This window comes from Microtus pennsylvanicus, chromosome 8, assembly GCF_037038515.1.
Source record: "Microtus pennsylvanicus isolate mMicPen1 chromosome 8, mMicPen1.hap1, whole genome shotgun sequence".
NCBI lineage: Eukaryota > Metazoa > Chordata > Mammalia > Rodentia > Cricetidae > Microtus > Microtus pennsylvanicus.
Window position 1 is genome coordinate 57453054 of NC_134586.1, and position 18833 is coordinate 57471886.

At 51.4% G+C, this 18833-nt stretch overlaps 1 protein-coding gene across 4 annotated transcripts in view; it reads right to left on the reverse strand.

The window, feature by feature from the left end:
* Mgll (monoglyceride lipase) overlaps positions 1–18615 on the reverse strand; it is a 103586-nt gene extending 84971 nt beyond the window's left edge. The window contains exons 1-2 of one of the 4 annotated variants that reach the window (XM_075983542.1): positions 18467–18615; positions 17258–17402 (exon numbers count right to left, since the gene is read on the reverse strand). In XM_075983542.1, the coding sequence (XP_075839657.1) occupies positions 17258–17382 (125 nt within the window). In that variant the 5' untranslated portion in view covers positions 17383–17402; positions 18467–18615. Of the gene's footprint in view, positions 1–17257; positions 17403–17858 lie in introns of all 4 variants that reach the window. The other 3 variants (XM_075983540.1, XM_075983541.1, XM_075983539.1) reach the window with 3 other exon arrangements.
* Between the last annotated feature and the right edge of the window lie 218 nt (positions 18616–18833).

Sequence of the window (18833 nt, forward strand, 5' to 3'; positions counted from 1 at the left end):
GAGAGAGGGTGTCCCCACCTTGAGTTGAACAGTATACAACGTATACATACGTCACATGACATCTCATACATACTAGTTTTGATTTTCTTAGAGCTTTAAAATTTAGAAAATCAAAACAGCAAAAGGAATTTAAGAGATTCTGTCATGTGTGTCATTTTATAAGAAGTTGGTCTAAGACAGACCACATAACATGAAGGTGCCCCATAAGATGGCATCCCTGGGTGCCATCACAGCCAGTTCTCTTAAGAGTGTGGTTGGAGGCATTTCTCTCCCTTCAGGGTCCACCTAGTCACTGCAGTAAACCGCAAGAGGCAGTGAGCAGCCTGAGAGTGCTGGGGCCCCAGTGCTATAATGTACAGAGAAGCTGACATCCGGGTTCCCTCATTAAGCCTAATTGTCCTCTCCACATTTCTTTTCTCCTGTAGTCTCTGAAAGGTGCAGAAAACACGTCAGCTCCCGTGAAGGGAGATGGGTAATTGCCTTCCATAAGCCAGCCTAGAAACTTGTCTGGAAATTATTACTCTTTCACTACCAGGCGTCTCCTGCCTCAAACCCATTAGGTGTGTTTTGGGGATGCAACCTCCGGAAGTGGTCTGTCTTTTTAGAAGGTGGCTCTGCACTGATTGAGGCTAGGAGACCAGACCCCTCATTAGCATGTGGAATCTCTTCAGAGGGCTCACCAGGGCTCTGGCTGGCTCCAGTAAGGATCCGATGCCAAAGGGCTCCTCGGAGCCGCATCCAGATCAATACTGGGAACTGGCCTTCTGGGAAATCACTAATGGTCTGTGGGAAATCACGTGGTGCATTAATGAAGAGCTTCACAGCTGTCCTAGGATCCCGAAAAAGGATAGCCAGAGGCCAGGTGTTGGGACCGAGCAGCTCCTTCCCAAGCCGAGGGCCCTTCTTGCTGCATGGCAGGAGGATGAGGGCCGTCCTTGCCCTTGCATCTGCCCATCTCCAGGCTAGGAATGAGGGGTGTCCTGGCCCAGCTGTACCTCATTTTCCCCAGACACCAGCCAACCTCAGAGCAAACCACAGCCGACGTGTGATGCATCTGAGATACTTGGACTACACAGGATATGTGTATGAGACATGTACTACACAGGATATGTGTTGAGATATTACTACACAGGAAAGGAACAACACACGCACACGGGGTAGCTTTTGAGTGGAGAGAGCTGTGTGAGGCAGGGCAAAAAAGAGAACTGGAGGCTCAATCACTTGGAGCGCCCCAGCCTCTGTTCTGTCTAGTCCATGTGATGAACCATCACCACAGCAACACTGTCTCTCAGCCTCTAAGATGCCCACGGTCGGTTGTATTTTGGTGTGGCATTTGGTGACACTGCAATAGAGCAGGAGAATGCTGTTTATGGCCAGGCTCATCCAACGTCTAGGCTCTTAGTGAGAGGGGACGACGGCAGGTGCATGCCAGTGCGTTGTCTGCAGAGGATATGAGATCCTGAGATAACTTCAGAGTTAAAGATGGTTGTGCCCTGCCCGGGGTGGGTGTTGGGAACCGAACTCTGGTCTTCAGCAAGTGCTCCTACCACTAAGCCATCTCTCCAGCCCCATTATTTCCTTCAAAGACAGATTTAGAGTGGCGGTGGTGGGGGAGAGGAGAGAGACAGAGAATATAAAAAGCAAGCCAACATGAATAGCACTGACTCAAACCAGCGGCTGCAGGTGAGTACTGAGGTCAGGGCAAAGTTCACATGGAGCCTTGTGACAAAGTGATGGACCTAAAATGGCTGGATGTGAGTCCAGCCTACGAAGTGGCCTCAGTGACCTCAGGGGGATGAGGAGCCAGAACGCCTCATTGTCAATGAACTTCAAGGCCTGCAAAGTCTCAGGGCCTAGCTCAGCTCTGGCCAGCGGGTTTCTATCCAGAGGCAGCTCAAATGTCACTTCTGCCCAAAGCCGATCTGGCTACCACAGTTGTTGGCTGACCCTCTCTCCCTATGCTTGCTATTCCATTCTCACAGCTGTTCTCTCACTTGCCAACTGCCACCTCCCTGGGGACAACTCCCTTCCCCTGCCACTGTCACCTGTATGTATACAGGAGCAAGTCAGGTTTACTCGCTGCACCACTCCCCCAACTAGGGATTGAACTGGCTCATTTTAGGAGAGTGTGGGACGTTAGCAACCATTACCCAAGCCAGTAAGTCTACCCATTTATCAAGGATTTGTAATGAAAATGTTCGTAAAATATGGAGGTGGTTTTACTGGCAGCGCAGAGTAAAACCGCCCCAGAGAAGGTGGAGGAAGGGCGTCTGGAAGGGAAGGTACGACAGCAGTAGGGCCAAGCCATCCTCAGGAGGCCCTGGGAGGAGGTGGTTGGAATCTCTGGGTATATGGGACCCTGGAGGCCATCCCCGCCCCCAGAGAGGACAAAACATCCAACACAGAGCTCAGAGGAACACTGGTAAGGGCGGGTCTGTGCCGCACAGATGCTCCCTGAAGGTTCTCCTGGGGAGACGGGCCCAGATTCAGACGCAGTGCAACTCAGGAGCAGGATAACAGGAGAGCAGGTAGGGCTACTGTGCCTGATTGCATCGGCAGGAGGCTCCCTGCCATCCTATAAGAAGGTGCTGGGCTTCATCTTATGTAATTTTTTTTCCTGGAAGGAAAACAGCATGAACTCCCCAAGGCTGCAGATGGCTCCAAGTTCTGGGTGGTGAAATGCCAAGCGGATGGCAACGAGCAATTAGGAATTTATGGAGCATGCAGGAGAGGTGGGGAAAATGTCCCCATCTAGACACGTGATGGGGCGTATGAGCTCAGCTGTGACCTAAGTGGGCAGCTGCATTAGGCCGGCCTCACGAGAGCAGCTGCTGGATTTGGACACTCATGCAGGGTGGACAGAGTGTGGACCAACAGGTTGTCCAAACCTGCCATCCCTAAGTGTGGGACCTCAGTCACTAAGTCTTCTCAAGCCCCAGTATTTATAAAATGGGACCGGAGGACCACAACTGGAGAGGTGGCTTAGCAATTAAGAGCTGCTCTCCCAGAGGACCCAGGTTTGATTCCCAGCACTCCCAAGGTGGCTCGCAACCATCTGTAACTCCAGTTCCAGGGGATCTGACACCCTCTTCTAGCCTCTGCAGGCCCTGCACACATGTGGTACACATATATGCATGTGGGCAAAACATTTATACACATAAAAATTTAAAAAAAGAACCTTAAATGAAACTGTAGTGCCCATTTCCCATCTAGGGAAGAATATGGCCCACAGTGGGTCACACATACAGTTCTGGGATTGTATTCATGTGGCAGAGCCTGGTGTTGGAGAGAGAACAGGGCTTTTAAAACTGGTAGCTATGGGCTCGGGTTGCATTGCTGCGACTTAGTAGCCTGTGTCTGAGACTTACTTCCTACAGCAATTAAAATAGAAAGAGAATTATGTTAATCACCTAACAGGCACCATGTGAGCCAGAACCAAAATACCCAGCGGCACAGCATGCACTGGCCTGTGTAGCTTCTGTCACTCTGCCAAAACTAACACAGGTTTAACTAAAACCTGATCAGAAGGAGTCTAAGAAAGACGTATTCAAGGAACATGTGCCTTCTGCATCTCTCTGAGGTGAACCGTGGCGGCTCTCTGAAGTTGTGGTCTCAGCAGAGAGAGCTCGCCCATGCTCACTTTCCGTGTGCAGTGCACCAGACAGGCAGACAGGGTATGAGCGAGAGACTGCTGAGATCCCTCCTCTGTGATGCTCTCCAGCCTCTCAGGACCGACAGCTGATCGCGACTCCAGATCCTGGCACACGCACCAGTGGCTTCTCTACCTGCCTTTCTCCAAGCTGAGGGCTCTCGGCAGAAGGTAAGGCTATGTGGCCGTCAAGGTTTCTACATCCTAAGTCCTAGCCCAAGGTTTGTCATACAGTGGATGATTGCAGAGGGCCATGGAGGTACACAGCTGGTTGACAGCTAGTGCTCCGTAGGTCGACCCACCAGACGCATGACTCTCTGTTGGGGAGACCTGCTGAACTCTAGTTGTCGCCTGCTGTATACCCCCATGGCCCTCTGCATGCTCCTCCTTTTTTGCTTAATAAAAAAAGAATCTACTATTTTGGCAGTGGGATCTCTGCTTTTCTCTCTGGTTCACTCCTACTGGAAGTCTCCAAGGTCTTCCCAATAGAGGCACACGAGAGGCCATCTCCAGCCCATCACTGGCTCCAGCCTTTGCTTCTGCCCTCACTAGGCCTCTGCTGCTGTCCAGTCCCCAGGGGAGCACATATCCCCTTCGCTCTGATCCCACAATCCTTCAGGCCTCGTTCTCCTATACGGCCCTTCAAAACCTTCCCCTACAGTGGTCCTTTGGCAAAAAGTTAGAAATACAGAAAAATCTAAAAATTAGAAAGGAAATTACCCATTGAAATTCCACGCCCCAGAGCTGACCACCTCTGCCTGCCCATCCCTTCCCACCTGTATTTAAAGCACAGTTACTGTCTTAGACGCACTGCCAGAACAGCCAGTGGAGGAGCCACGGCCTAGAGGCAATGCGGTGAGAGGCAGCCATATCTCCTCACTCCTCAGCTCAGGGGAAAGGTGTGGGAGGGCCTGGCATCAGTTGTGGGGTTCTGATGCTGCCTGTTATCAGGTTGGGGCAGGTCTCTTCTTTCTAGGATATTTGGTGTTTTAGATATTGAAAAATTATCAGATCTTGTCAAATGCCTCTTCCATATCAAGATGATCATGTAGTTTCTGTTTCAGACGATTAATCTGTTTAGTTGTACTTTTTCAGATATTAAGTCATCTTTGCATTCCTGGGACACACGCCACTTGAGATTTTTATCTTTTTATTGTTTTTTAATGTTGCTGAATTCAGTTTGCTGGGTTTTATTTATTTATTATAATTGTGTGTGCGTGCTATGGCACATATATGGAGGTCAAAAGACTAACTCTGCAGGGTTAGTTCTCTCCTTGCACTTTTACACAGGTTCTAGGGATCAAACTCAGGTCATCAAGCCTGCATTCTGGATTTTATTTGTTTTTTTTTCTTCTCTCTTCATAGGAAATGCTGGCCCAGTTTTCTTTCCAGGTAATGTCTTTAGCAGCAATGCCAGCTCCTGGGAATGAGTTAGGAGAGTTCCCTCTCCTGACTTGGTTGGTGTTGGCTTGATGTTGCTTTTTAGGAAGGTTTGTGAAGGGCAGATATCACTTCTTGTCTGCTAATTTCAACAGGGAAGCCACCTGGGCCTGGGTTTTCCTTTGGGGGTAAATACTTGTTACCTGTCATAAGTCTACTGAGATTTCCTATTTATTTTTGAGTCAGTTTTGGTAGTTTGCATCGTCCTATAAATTTCTTCATTTTTGCCTAAGTCATTTATTTCATTTTTTATCTATTCTTTTATAATTATCTTCATTTTTAAAAATTTGATAGTAGCCGGGTGGTGGTGGCACATGCTTTTAATCCCAGTACTCGGGAGACAGAGGCAGGCAGATCTCTGTGAGTTTGAGCCAAGCCTGGTCTACAAGCACCAGTTCCAGGACAGGCTCCAAAGCTATAGAGTAACCCTTTCTCAAAAAACAAAACAAAACAAAAAGAAAAAATTAGTAGTAATGTCCTCTCTCTAATTTCTTGATTCCATTATTTAAGATTTAAGTCTTCTCTCTCTCGTCAATTTAGTTTAAATCTCGTCAATTTTGTTGAAGATTTCAAATAGCCAACTTCAGATTTATTTTCTATCTTTCTCTTTAGTCTAATCGCTTTCTGACTGAATCTTACTATTTCACTCTCTTCTTGCTTTGGCTTGGTATGCTCTTTGCCTGGTGTCTTAAGACAGAATTTCGGTCCCATGAGTCTCTGGTTAGAGACTCTCTGAGTGACAAGGAGAGAAGGAAAACACAGGAACACAGAACTATTGGGGTGGCTCTCAGCCCTGTGGCTGCCTCAGCACTGACCTCCCTATAGAAGCCAACAGCCTCATAACGATCCTCTCCACGCCTCTTGTCATGGGCGCAACATGACTCCGACCTGCTGTCCCTTTCCTAGGCCCAACAAGGCTTCCCAGAGCTCAGGCTGGCAGACTCTCCTCCCTAGAGAGCCATGGGGTTGTCTCACCAACGGCTGCCTCACACAGCAGACTTGCCCATCCCTGACCCAATCACCATGGCCAGGAAAATGAAAACCAGGAAGGGCTAATTTTGTTACACGATGATGCTCTGAGCAGGCTGGGTGAAGGCCCCAGAAACACACAGGCTGCAAGTGGAGAAGAGATACCCTCTCGATGTCACGCACTGTTGTGGGAGAAGGCTCAAGGGGCAGCAGGGGCATGCATGACCTGCTGGAGTCTGTCCTCGGTGTCTGGCATCACCCTGGTTATCTGTGCTCAGCCTCCAACATGCCAGGTGTGCCCTTCCTCCTCCTGGCTCATGCTCCTGAGAGCATTAGGACCACGAAACATTTCAAACTCCAGCAGCCCCAACACTCCCGTGATGGAGGAAGGTCATTGGTTAAAAAAATAAAGAAACTGCTTAGCTGGCCCTCATAGGTTAGAACATAGGTGGGTGGAGTAAACAGAACAGAATGCTGGGAGGAAGAGGAAGTGAGCTCAGACTCGACAGCTCTGCAGCGGAGACGCCATGCTCTCCTCTCCCAGAGAGACGCGACAGCTCTGCTCTCTGAGGCACACTCGATGAAGCTCCGACCCAGGATGGACATAGGCTAGAATCTTCCCGGTAAGACCAGTGCTACACAGTTTATTAGAGATGGGTTGATCGGGATATCAGAATTAGCCAGTAAGGGCTAGAGCTAATGGGCCAAGCAGTGTTTAAAAGAATACAGTGTCCGTGTAATTATTTCGAGGCATAAGCTAGCAGGCGGCCGGGGCGCTGGGGATGCAGTCCCGCCACTCCTATTTACTACATTCCCGCTCACCTCCATCCCTGGCCCAAAGCATCAGAGCCCAGTGGTGGCTGAGATGCACAGCTAATTCCAATCTCTTCATAGGGACTGAGGATTCCCGGCCCTTTCCCACTCTGCATGGCACAGCAGTCTTGTGCTCATGTGACTGTCACGTGAGTTATGGTGTGGCTGGACCCAGAGACAAAAAGGAAGGGAGCGTGTCTGGGAACCCTCCAGAAGGTTCTCCCACGTCTGGTCAGCTATCACTGAACCTGACAGCTAGCCTTGGCTGCAGATGACACTGGGAAAGAGAGAACTATGTCTTATTGGGAGCAACCCTCAGTCCTGCTCACCCCTGGGGCTGAAATAAGTCAGAAGGCATGGGGGAAGAACCCCAGAAAAGGCCAAGTCAGGGCCCTCACTCTCTACAGACAGGGTTGACTTTTGGAATGTTTTCTCTTCTGTCAGCTGCTGCCCTTGGACTGAGACTGCACAAAGCAAGGGACAGCCCCACAGGCTGGGGTTTCCCCCAGGGTCCCCCTAAGAAGCGCAGATGTGAAAAGGCAGGCTGCTCATCCAAGTCTAAAAACCCAGCCATATGGAGCTGGGAAGATCCACCCAGTTGGTTTGGCTGTACAATGCCGTCCACAACATCCAACCTCAAGAGCCCTGAGACTCTGACAGCTTCCACTAAGGCTCACACACCAGGCCCAGGTCAGTGCACAAGTTAAACAGGCTGTTAAAATTAAGCAGAATTAACTAAATGTGCAGGCCAAGGACACAGCAAGAAGGCTGCCTTCTGTACACAGGGGCAGTGACCTCGGAGAAGCCAGCCCCACCCACAACTTGATTTTGGACTGCCAAGCTCCAAAACTGTCAAGAAATCAATTTCAACTTTTTTTAAAGTCAACTGTGTGTGGCATTTCAATAGAAGGATCCAAGCACTCAAATGCATCACCCATTCCAATCTGGGCCCCCAAATCAGCCACTCCATTCTCACCTGCTGTGTAGTGGGACTCATTCCCAAAACCCTTTACAGTTTCAGAGTCCCATATCTTTTCCCATGTCCAGGTCAGTACAAAAGTGGTTCCCTATTGACTAGAATGATCCTTTATACCTCCAAGACCCAGCTGAAACCTGTCTGAATTTCTCCCTCAAGCCCCAACATAAAATTCCCGACTTTTCCAAGCAGACTCCTCAGGGGCCTGGCACTGCCTCCCTGATCAACATGCAGGGCATCTTCAAGGCAGAGATGGCAGCTTTTGTCTCCACGGAGAAACCAAGACACAGGTGCGGTGCCCAGAGAAAGCTGTGCCATAGAGGACGGTCCAGGTGTCTGTGGGCCCTCCTCTGCTGCCCTGGGAGTTACATGTGCAGTCCACCCCCAGGTCTTGGCATCCATGTAGCTCCCAGGCTGAAATGAAAACAGCCTTGATCTGCAGTTCCACAAACCCTGCATCTTCCCAGGCAGCCTCCCACGCATGTCATAGCGAGGTTGGTCAAAGTGCTGCTACCTGGTAAGGGGCTCTTGTGGATGTCCCCACTCCTGAAATGACAGCCATGGGCTAACCCTTCTGAGAAAAATTCTCCTTTCCTAAAACTCCATTGGGGGCTCTGGGAATTGCCCGGGTCCCTAGTCACCCCACTGAGAACATTGGGAGGCGGATTCACGATTGCAACAAACATTTTGGTGTCTTATTTTGTTCCAGAAGTTGGGAGACACTGGAGACGATGGAACAGAACATGAACAATGACTCCTTCCCTGGAGAAGCTGACAGCGATGAGCTCTGTGCTCATCATGATACTCGTCCTGACGCGCTGGGCTCTCACAGGCCCGCAGCAGCTAGACCAAGAGACCCTATACCGAGACTTGGGTGAGCCAGAATAATTTTTTTTCCTCTTTTAATTTTATTTGCCTCAGATATTTGACACGGCAACAGGAAAATGGTTAACAGACCCTGAAACACTGTTACTCCAAGCACAAATAATCTGAGCTAGTCTGAAGGATGGGGCCAAGCGGAGCAGCACTGGGGTGATCCTCCCACAGCCCCCCATTGCTGGGCGTGTGAGTAAAGCCATCTTGACCAGCAAGCACCCTCCCAGCCTGCCATACTCACACTCATGCTGCCGCCACAGAGACCTGCCAGGTGGTGCCCTCGCAGACCCACAACTTCCGAAACCATGCACTGAGCCACTGCGACAGAACATGAGCGAGGACACCCTGACCACTCGAGACCTGGTGAGTGCACTATACTGACAGCCTCACCCCGTGCATCTCCCAATAACGAGGGAGAGAAACTCCCATGCAGACCGAGAGTGCTTAAGACTGGGACCACTGAAAATCAGTCTCTTTAGGCTAGACTTGACTGCTAGGCGTGCCTCTGGAGCTGTCCTAGTCTTCTTCCCGGCAGGAAAGATCACACTAAACCTCACAGATGGGACAAATAATAACAACAATGAAAATAAAAATAACAAGATACAAATGCCAGCCACCTTCTCTTGGTAGGAATATAAATGAGTGTGGCCAATAGAAAATGACGTGGGCCTCCACTAGACACCAGCAACAGAACTGTGCCCCGTCTCCTCAAAATACCCTGCAGAAGTCACTACAGCAAAGACAGACCCACAGCAAGCTCCTGTTTACTGAACAGAATGGACAGATAAAGAAAATAAGGAAGTGATTCAGCCACGAAAAGGAATAAAATTGTATCATTTGTGGCACTGTGGATGGAGCTGTGGGACACTGTGTTAGATGAAATAAGCCAGGCACAGACAGACAAGCTCTAAATGTTCCCACTCCCATGTGGAAGCTAGGAAATTTATTTCATAAAATCACAGAATGGGCTCACTAGGAGCAAGCGGGGGGCGGGGCAGAGTATGGGGAGAAGGCAGTAACCAGGGGCAGGAGTAAACACAACAGACTAGCCATTACTGTGGTCTCTTCAGGTCTGTGACCAGTGCCATGAGGGAAGCAGAGGATGATAGGACAGCTGTCAACAGGCAGCGATGTGTATGCACAACCTGGAAAACGGACCTGCTCTGACAGGGGGGACTTCAGCCAGAAGCAGTTCCCTCACTTCCTCCACCTTCCTGTCCATTAACTCCACCCCTGTGTCCTGCTTCACTTTCTAACTCTGTGATAAACATCACAGCCAAAAGCTTGGGGAGGAAAGGGTTTCTCTCATCTTACCATCACTGAGGGAAGTCCAGGTGGGAACCTGGAGGCAGGAACTGAGGCAGGGGTCATGGGGGAGAACTGCTAACTGGCTTGCTCAGTTTGCCTTCTTTTGCCTCCCAGGACCACGGGCTCAGAGGGCAGCACTCCCCACAGTGGGCTGGGCCCTCATCAATCATTAATGGAGGAATGCCCCACACACTCTCTTATAGGTCAGTATGATGAGCCTCAGCCGAGGCTCCTCTTCTCAGATGACCCAGTGTGTGTTGACAATCAAGCAGCACACTCCGTGACTATCCACAAGCCTCTGGAAGTCCCCAAGCTAAGGGAACCAGTGATTACAGGGACATTCCATGCTCAAATCTGTTCTTCTCCCAGCTTTTATGTCCCGTTTTCCTTTCTTCCTTTTCCCTTCCTCCCTCTGTATTTCCTCCCTCTCTCCCCCTTTCCTTCCTTTCTCCTTTCCTCCTTCCCTCCCTCTTTCTTCCCCTTCCTTACTTCCGGTGGGCTGATAAGGCTAAGATCAAATGTGAAGAAGCTAGTGTGGCTCTCACTGGGGACCGCGACAGGGACCATGAGGCATAAGCTCCCATCACCGCACCCGCAAGCATCTGTGGAATGAGAGCAGAGCCGGGTGGCCAGTAGCACCAAGGCATTGGGAGGCATGGCAGGGATGCCGGTCTTGGACAGCTGCAGGTGGAGCTATGTGTGTCTATGGCACACAGCTCTTTATGAAGCCCTCAAATACACAGAGCACAGTGTTACCCCAGTTTCACCCACCATGTAGTACCATCCGACCCCCACAGCACCAGGGCTCTGAGAAACCAAAGGAGCCACCTCCCAACAGGAACCTTGGATGACTCTAAAATATGGAACAAGGGTCATCTTGTGACCTCAGCTGTGAAAACTTGCACCACAAAAGACCACCCTCCCCCCCAACTGCACAAAGACATCAAGAGCCTGGCTTGCAGGCACAGACAGAGTGCTCCTGGGATTGCAGTCTGAACCCAAAGGTGCCGACAGACCATGGAGGACAAGGCGTCCATTAACAAAGGGGCTCATTTTGCTATCTGCCCTCTCAGACTCCGTCACCAAACAAAGCCAGATTTGTATCTGCAGAACATTCTTACAGCAACTGGGAGAATTTATTCCTTAACGAAGCCGTTGGGAAAACCAACCCCAGAACGGCAGCAGCCTCTACTCTTCCCACCAGAAAAATCTCTGCCATTCGAAGAGTCTTTAAAAAACAGCCCAGAAGGGACGGCCTACTTAACAGCAAGATGGTTTGCTAATGCACAGGCAAACACACCAGCAGGAAAATAACAGCTTCCTGCGAGGGAAAGAGACTTGTGGAAATTCTTAAAATAGGCCAAAGAATAGAGAGGTGCTTCTAAACGGAGGTAGGGGATTAAAAATAGCTGTGCCGCCGGAATGTGCACAGTAGGGCCCACGTTCACTGGGTTGTGGGATAACAACAGGTGCTAAATCCTGTGGTGATGAGCTATGAGGGCCCACACTGCTCTCCTCCACTTCTCCCACCAGCTCATTCCGGATCTGCTCCAGCAAGTGTCCCAGCGCTTCCTGAACAGGGACTAAGTGGCCAGGTGACACTGTCTGGGCTCCCTGGGCCCTTGGGTGGTGAGACTCTGTGGATGACCTTCCCTCCCTCCACAGGCTTGGTCTTCATCTCCATCCTCTGGGACAGCCCTTCTTCTCACTCATATCTCAGCCAACACAAGCAGCCGGCCAGCACTGAGGGCTGCTGTTCTGCCTTTCTGCTTGGCACCTCTGCCCTGTCTGTCCTTCTGGAGGATGGACACTGCAGAGGACAGTGGGTAAAAGAAAAATAGCTGAAATTCAGCCCACACTCTGCTTACCAGCCTTTGACGTGAAGGCTGTCCATGGCATGTAGTTTCACAGGCTCCCTCTGTCTAGCCTTTGCCACACGGTATCTTCTCACACACACACACACACACACACACACACACACACACACACACACACACACACAGACTCTCCTCTCTGTTTGGCAGAGTGCCATGGCCCGCCCTCTCCCCACCTGCTCATATGTCTGGTGAGTGGGAATGGCCATGCTAAGTGACCTGGGAGTGAGAGCCTGAGGGTAGAGAAGAAAAGCAGAGGAGACCCAGCGCAAGCCTGAGTTGCTGGAGTTCATCATAGAACTAATTGCTAGAGCTGAGCTACGGAAACCTGGCCATCTTGATTCTCATGCAAGTCACCAGAAAGCAGCACAGAATAGCCATGGGAAGGTACCCCAGGTAGGTGTCAACTAAGATGCCTAGCCCCAGGTGACATAAGTTCAGAAGGGGTACAGGGAGATGGAGACATTAAGACACAACCTGTAAGCAGATGCCCTGAACACAGAACAAGCAAACAGGGAGGCAAGAAAGGGGTAACGACCTGGCCCACATCTTGTTTGGAGACCCCAACAGGAGAGAAGGCTGACCTCTAAGAACAAAATTTCTGCTGGGTGATTCCAATTCTTCACCTCCCTACCTGCCTCCAGATAGCTGGAAGGGACCCATATCCTTGACAGATGCATACCCAGGGTGAGGAGGGTGTTATGGGGTGGGCAAGAGGAAGTGACATCTGAATAAGCTTCTAGCAAGTGGCTTCTTCCCAGATAAATTTGCATAGGTGGGAGGAAGTGTTTCAGGTTGGCACTGGCAACATTCCAGATGGAGAGAGACCACAAAGAAAGGAGGACTCAAGCTGTCTAGGTCAGGGGGCACAGAGGTCCCTCAGTAGAGCCCCACTGAGGAGCTGGAGAAGACCAGCAAACAACCGAGCTCCAGCTCCCCACAGAGCACCAAAGAGCATGGCATGCACACACAGGCGTGAGCAAACATCACCCTTGGCGTCCATCACCCGTGTATGGCCCTCATAGCCCCACCCTACACTCCACATCAACAGAAAATCTTGGGGACGGTGCAGGTGGCACATGGTCTGAGCCTGGCCTCGCTGAGAAGTACCAGTGGGGGGCATCTCGAGCAAGGACACGAGAAGGCTTGAGTTCTGGAGTCCGAGTGGTGTGGACATCTAGAAATACTGATAACAATGGAAAGATTCAGCACTTGCCAAAACCCAAGACTGGGCCTTACAGCCAGATGTAGACCAGCCCACTGGTCCATGAGCCTCAGAAAACATCTGAGACTGGAGTGGTCACGTGTGAAGGCTCCTTCAATTAGGGTCACAGTGGCCACAGAAAACAAAGCATGAAGGAACAAGGGCATGGACAGCCAGCAGACCATCAGGCTGGAGAAGAGAGTGCTGGGGTCTGGCTCAACCTGTCCACTCAGCTTCTCCTCCAGCAGATGAAGAGAGGCACTCCTGCCTGGAGCCAGCAGGTGGGGCAGAGCTGAGTAATCCTGTAATTACAGAGTAGACTCCAGCCTCAGTCACAAGAAGCAGATGAGCACTTTAGGGCCCCATCACCAACTCAGCACTGTTCTCAGAACAACAGAATCCCCATCCAGAGCGCTCACTCTTCTTGAGAACAGCTATGTGACTCTCACTCCTGATTCAAAGTTTAACTTTGTAGGACTGACGGCCATTTGGTGAAAGGAACAAAAAGGTAATCCCAGGGCATGGCACAACCATAGATGTCAGTTCAGGAGAACGTATGGCCTCCTGACCCGCTCCACAGGCCAGTGGCCGCGGCCCTGCCCATCAGAGGGAGCTTGCCAAAGAGCTGGCAGTTGACCTTGCCAGCTTATGGAGTCTGAGTAAGGCAGCTTGTCACCTGGGGCGGTATGAGTGCTTCTCTCCTAGTCTTTCCCCAGGACAGACATATCTTTAATCAACACGCCACTTATGATGTGTAAATAATTGTGAATTACTTTTCCTTTTCTTTTCGCCCTATGAAGTGATCTTTATCCTAACCCCAAAAATGTAAGACTTAATTTAGAGAACACCTACCAGGAAGGTCAACGTTGGCCATGACTGGTGATGTCTCTAGAAGAGTAACTGACAGAGGATCTGAAGAGTCTAGAGCAACCCAGCAGGGACAGTCACAACACCGTGTGTGTTTGTGTTGGGTTGGGGGTGAATGTGGGTCTATATGCACTTGTGCACCTATGTGTAGAGGGCAGAGGCCAACCTTGGAAGCTGCCCATCTTGGTTTTTGAGACACATTCTCTCACTGGGACCTGATGCTCAGTGCACAGAGCAAGGCTGATTGCCTGTCTTGGTCTCCCGGGCACTAGAAATACACATGCCTGGCCACTACACTGCTCCCAGCTTTTTACAGGGGTTCTGGAATGGAACCCAGATCTCCACTCACACGTCCACAGTGTCACTGCATCATCTCCACAGTCTGCAAGAGGCTTTATAACCCCAGATCTCTGCTCCTTCCTGGGAAAGCAGCCACAGTAGCAACTACGCTGCTTCCCTGTGGACTGGTGTGGGCATTAAAGAGATCAGGAATGGACAGGGCCTCGCCCCAACTCTGACCCTTTCTAGGTCCTCCACAAAATGAGAACCACAGTAACACTACGGCTATAGTAGTTATTTTCATGACTGTAAATACATCTGCATGCGTAAGGCCTGCCTTGACGTGGGAGTAATGATTAATGGAACCCAAGATTCCAGACTACCATATTAAAATCAGCAAGTTTGCACATTCGCAGTTTAACAACTATCCCAAGAATGTGCTCTTCTTCCTTAGGGTCTGGGGAGTTTACCACACGTAAAGACATAATCAGCTTCCCCTGTAACAAGTCTCTCAAGAGCAGCTCGCTCTCCTCTTCCTCCCATGGGAGTTTTAACCAACTTCCAAGAAGTAGGTTGGGCTGGTTTGCCAGCTTGTGGCCAGCAGACTCCTGTAACTTTGTTGCCTGGGAACCTGCAGAGCCAGTCCTCCAGGTAGTTAGGCCACTCAGGTAAAATATCCCAGCAAGTGCTCTGGGAAGGCCCAGGGGATAGGAGGTCAACTGACCAGAAACGCAGCTTAACAAATGCCAAATCTCAAAGGCAGACACAGAGCCCTGTGGGAGACAGGCCCCAGGGCTCCACAGGCAGGGCAGTCTTCTGAGGTTCCAAGTCACAAAGAAGCAGGTGCACATCACGTGGCCAGTGAGGCAGGGGTGGAGGTTCAGTCTCTTTGTTCTTTTCTCATCATTTCTTCCCCTCTCTCCTCCTGACTGGGAGGAGGCCTGTTAAGCAAGAGGAGGCCCAGATTGCACTGAGGGAGGGGAAAGGGCCTGGGGTAAGGGTGGGCTGAGGTACCCTCTCTTCCTGCCAGCAAGCGGGAAGTGCTATGTGTGCAATGGTATTTTGGGGTCTCTTAGACCATGAGAGACCAAAGCTTGCCAAGCAGCCGCTCCTGTGGCTGAGACCTGGAGACTCCTGGTAGCCCCCTGCCCTAAGCCCCACTTCTCTGTTCCACCATGAAGACACTTTCTCCTGGACCACTAAGACCTCTCCAAGGTCCATTACTATAAGGAGCCTTCCAGGACAGTGTTGTCCCAACTGGTCTCAGTTGGTTGTGAAATGTTTCCAAGACTGGCTCAATCAGAGGCAGTTTCCCAACCCCAAAGGTAGTTCAACAACTAAATTCTCTCCAGGAGGTGGTGGCAAGCTACGTGGACATTGGGATCCAGAGAAAACTAGCTGCGTTACTTGTGAAACCATGGTGGGACCCCGGACCTGCCTATCCTCCCTGACAACACAGAGCTAACAGCATGGGAAGTGGCCAAGCCACAAACGGTAGTGGCTCTGTGGCTCTCTTTAGTTCATGCCTCCTGCCCTTTAACTTGGTTTTTTCTGGACGCATGTTTCTTCCACATCTTTGAGCCCAGTAGCTGCCAATGTCCAGGTCTGTTTCTGTGCCCATTGCATCCATCACAAGACAGATGCTGACTTCCCAGAGCCAGCTCAGTGGAAGCCAAGATGTTGGGTTGCTGTCTCTAACTGGAGCAAAAGCAAGTGAGCCGGGAGCTGCCTGCATCACAACTTCAGTGGGGAGATTGTGAAAACCACCCACAGCTAAGGCGAGGGCAGCCAACTTGGCCATTCCTGGCCCAGTCCATCTCCCTTCCCCCCGCTGAAGACTGCAGGCTCTGTGTTTCACTGTGAACTGGGGCACTGTCACTACTCCACCAACAAAGCCTCCAAAGGTTGAGGGTGGACATTAACGACGGACTTCCATTCCCGGCTTCCCCTCCTGAAGTGATTAAACTGCTCGCTGTAGAAGGACTTGTTAGAAAGTAAAAAGAACGGAAGGTGCTGGCGCTGGTTAAGTCAGGGTGAGAATTAATGATTAATGGGGGTAGCAACGCTCCACACAGCACACACCTGCACACTCTCCTCTACCACACAGAACCCCTACCAGCCTGTGCACCACTGCCCACTGTGGGACACACAAGGCGGCAGTACAACTGGTGTGGCTGCCCTGAAGCTATGACGTGAAAAGTCACTATCTTTGTGCTGTTAACAGGAAGCCAGCTGGGCCGCACGCACCTGGTTGAGAAAGACACCCAGAGCCTCCGTGGGAGACACACACATACCCCCCAGGGTCCCACGGAACAAGTAAGCCTCCTCTGACACTGGGAACAGGAAACAGGAACAGTCACCAGGCCAAGGCGGCCACAGATACTCTCTTCCCTGAATAACACAAATGAGCAGGGCTTTTCCTGCTTGGCCCAGAAGGAACAGGGTGGCCAGAGAGCACTGTCTGGCTGTGTTCAGCCCCAGCCTGTTTCTAACAGTGAGACAAACCCTGGATGGAAAAGCGGGGAAGGGACAGAGTGAACTGTTTGGGAAGGAGCCAGGAGACACCAGACCCGTCTCACCCCAACTAGCTGGGTATCATCTCTGAAACCCAGAATTAAGCAGGAATAGACAGCAAAGGGTAAAATGTACATACACACACATATTTTTAGTTTTCTTATGAATTCAGTGGACTTTTTTTTTAAATTTGGGTTTGCTTGTAAATGAATGCTTCCAATAAGAAATTAATTCCAATAAGAAATTTTAAAAAGTCATGTGAATCTCTGAAGAGACAGCAGAATCCTATTGTAGCTGTAGTGAAAAGGAGAACTCTTGACCCCTCATCTTTAAGAAAATCGTCTGTTAAGTACAGCTCTCAACTTCACTAACACTGCTGTGCCCAGGTGTTAACAGCACCGGAGACAAGTCACAGAAAGGGTGGACCCCACGATGACCAGGGAAGAGAGCAGGTGCCACGAAGGAGGAGCCATAGGGAGAGGACTTACTTGGGTGTGCCACTGGGCTTCCAGTACCTACAAAAGAGGTACTGTCCGTCTGCGTTGACCAGGTGAGGCAAGTCCTGGTAGGGAACATTCTGTGGAGTTCGCCTGGGAGAATTTGCCTCAGGCATCCTGCTGAGGTCTCCTGGCCCTTGGAAGAAAGGTGGACATATTCTAAAGTCAGAACACACTCATGCCCATTTGGGAGGAAAGGAAGCAGTGTTCAGAGTCAGGACTGTGGCTTTTTTTTTCTAAGCACCTCAATTTGATATATATTTTTAAAATTACATACATTTCTTGCAAACCTCTCCAAGACTGAAAATCCCATTTGTCCTTAAGAAAATGCTCACTTTATTTTTTTAAAGTGCCTCATTACAGCCCCTCCCATATGTGTTTATTTTAAATCATCTCAGGAAACTTCATCTTAAAGACTGTTTTAGCTGTAATCAAGCGGAAATTATAGTCAGTTCCGTGGGTACAAAGCCCCAGCTGCAAGGACCCATCTTTCCTAAAATCTCCACTGAGTGGATTCTAGGGGGCATAATAAGTAGGTGACGCGCCCCCGGGCGATTTTTCCCTTCTGAATGCCAAAGATGCCATGACAAACCTGTTTCCATTCCGTCCTGGCTTTCGCATTCCACTACCGCCACAGCCTCGAGTATCAGCGCCAGGCGAAAGAGGGCTGTTCCCTCATCGCGGCCGCAGGGCAGCACCGCGGGGTCTGCGCCCTCCCCGCCTGGGCTGCAGGGGTGCGAGCAGCTCCCTCCTGCCTCTCCAGCGCTAGCTCATGTCACCACTTTTCCAGAACACACCCCTGAAGGGGTTCCGGGAGCGAGGAACAGCCGGTCCCCAGCTCGGAGCTGCAGCGAGACGCGCTCCGCGGCACCGCGCATTCGCGCAGATGCGGGTCCCCGAGCAAAGTCACCCCGATTCTCCGACAAACTTTGCCTCCTGCCCGCCCGCGACCGCGTGGGGAAGCAAGCCCCGCGGCTGTCATCGGCACGCCACACGCGGCGGGGACTTGGCCAGTGTTCCCACACCGGGCTGAGAAGATGTAGTTGACTGGCACAAGTCGGTTTGGGGGTTGGTGCGAGGGCGCGAGGGGCGCGCTCACGCGCACGAGCTGACACGCGCGCACACTCATGCGCAAGCACACGCGCGCAGGGGACCCCTGGCGGCGGCTCCTATCCTGAGGCAGGGGCGGGAGGCAGTTACCCGGGCCACGAGCGCCGCTGTCACGTCCCCCGAGCACCACGCGGGTCCGGGTCTGCGGCGGGCTAGAGCCAGACTACTGCGCGCGGCCGGCTGCGCGGCGATAGGGCGCGGCGTCTGCGCCGCCACTTTATCCCCAGCCGCTCGGCGGCGGGGGCGGCCCGCTGGGTGGGGACGCGCGGGGAGGCGGCGCCGGGGGCCCACGTGTGCCTGGCCCCCGGGGAGGAGCGGGGCACCGCCCGCCGACCTGCCACGCGCTCTTCCAGGCCCTAAGCGGCAGCCGCAAGGGGAGTGTCACGGGGCCCTGAACCGAACTAAGGGATTCTTCTAGCCCAGGCGCGCAGGCAAAGAGCACTGACCCACACACAGG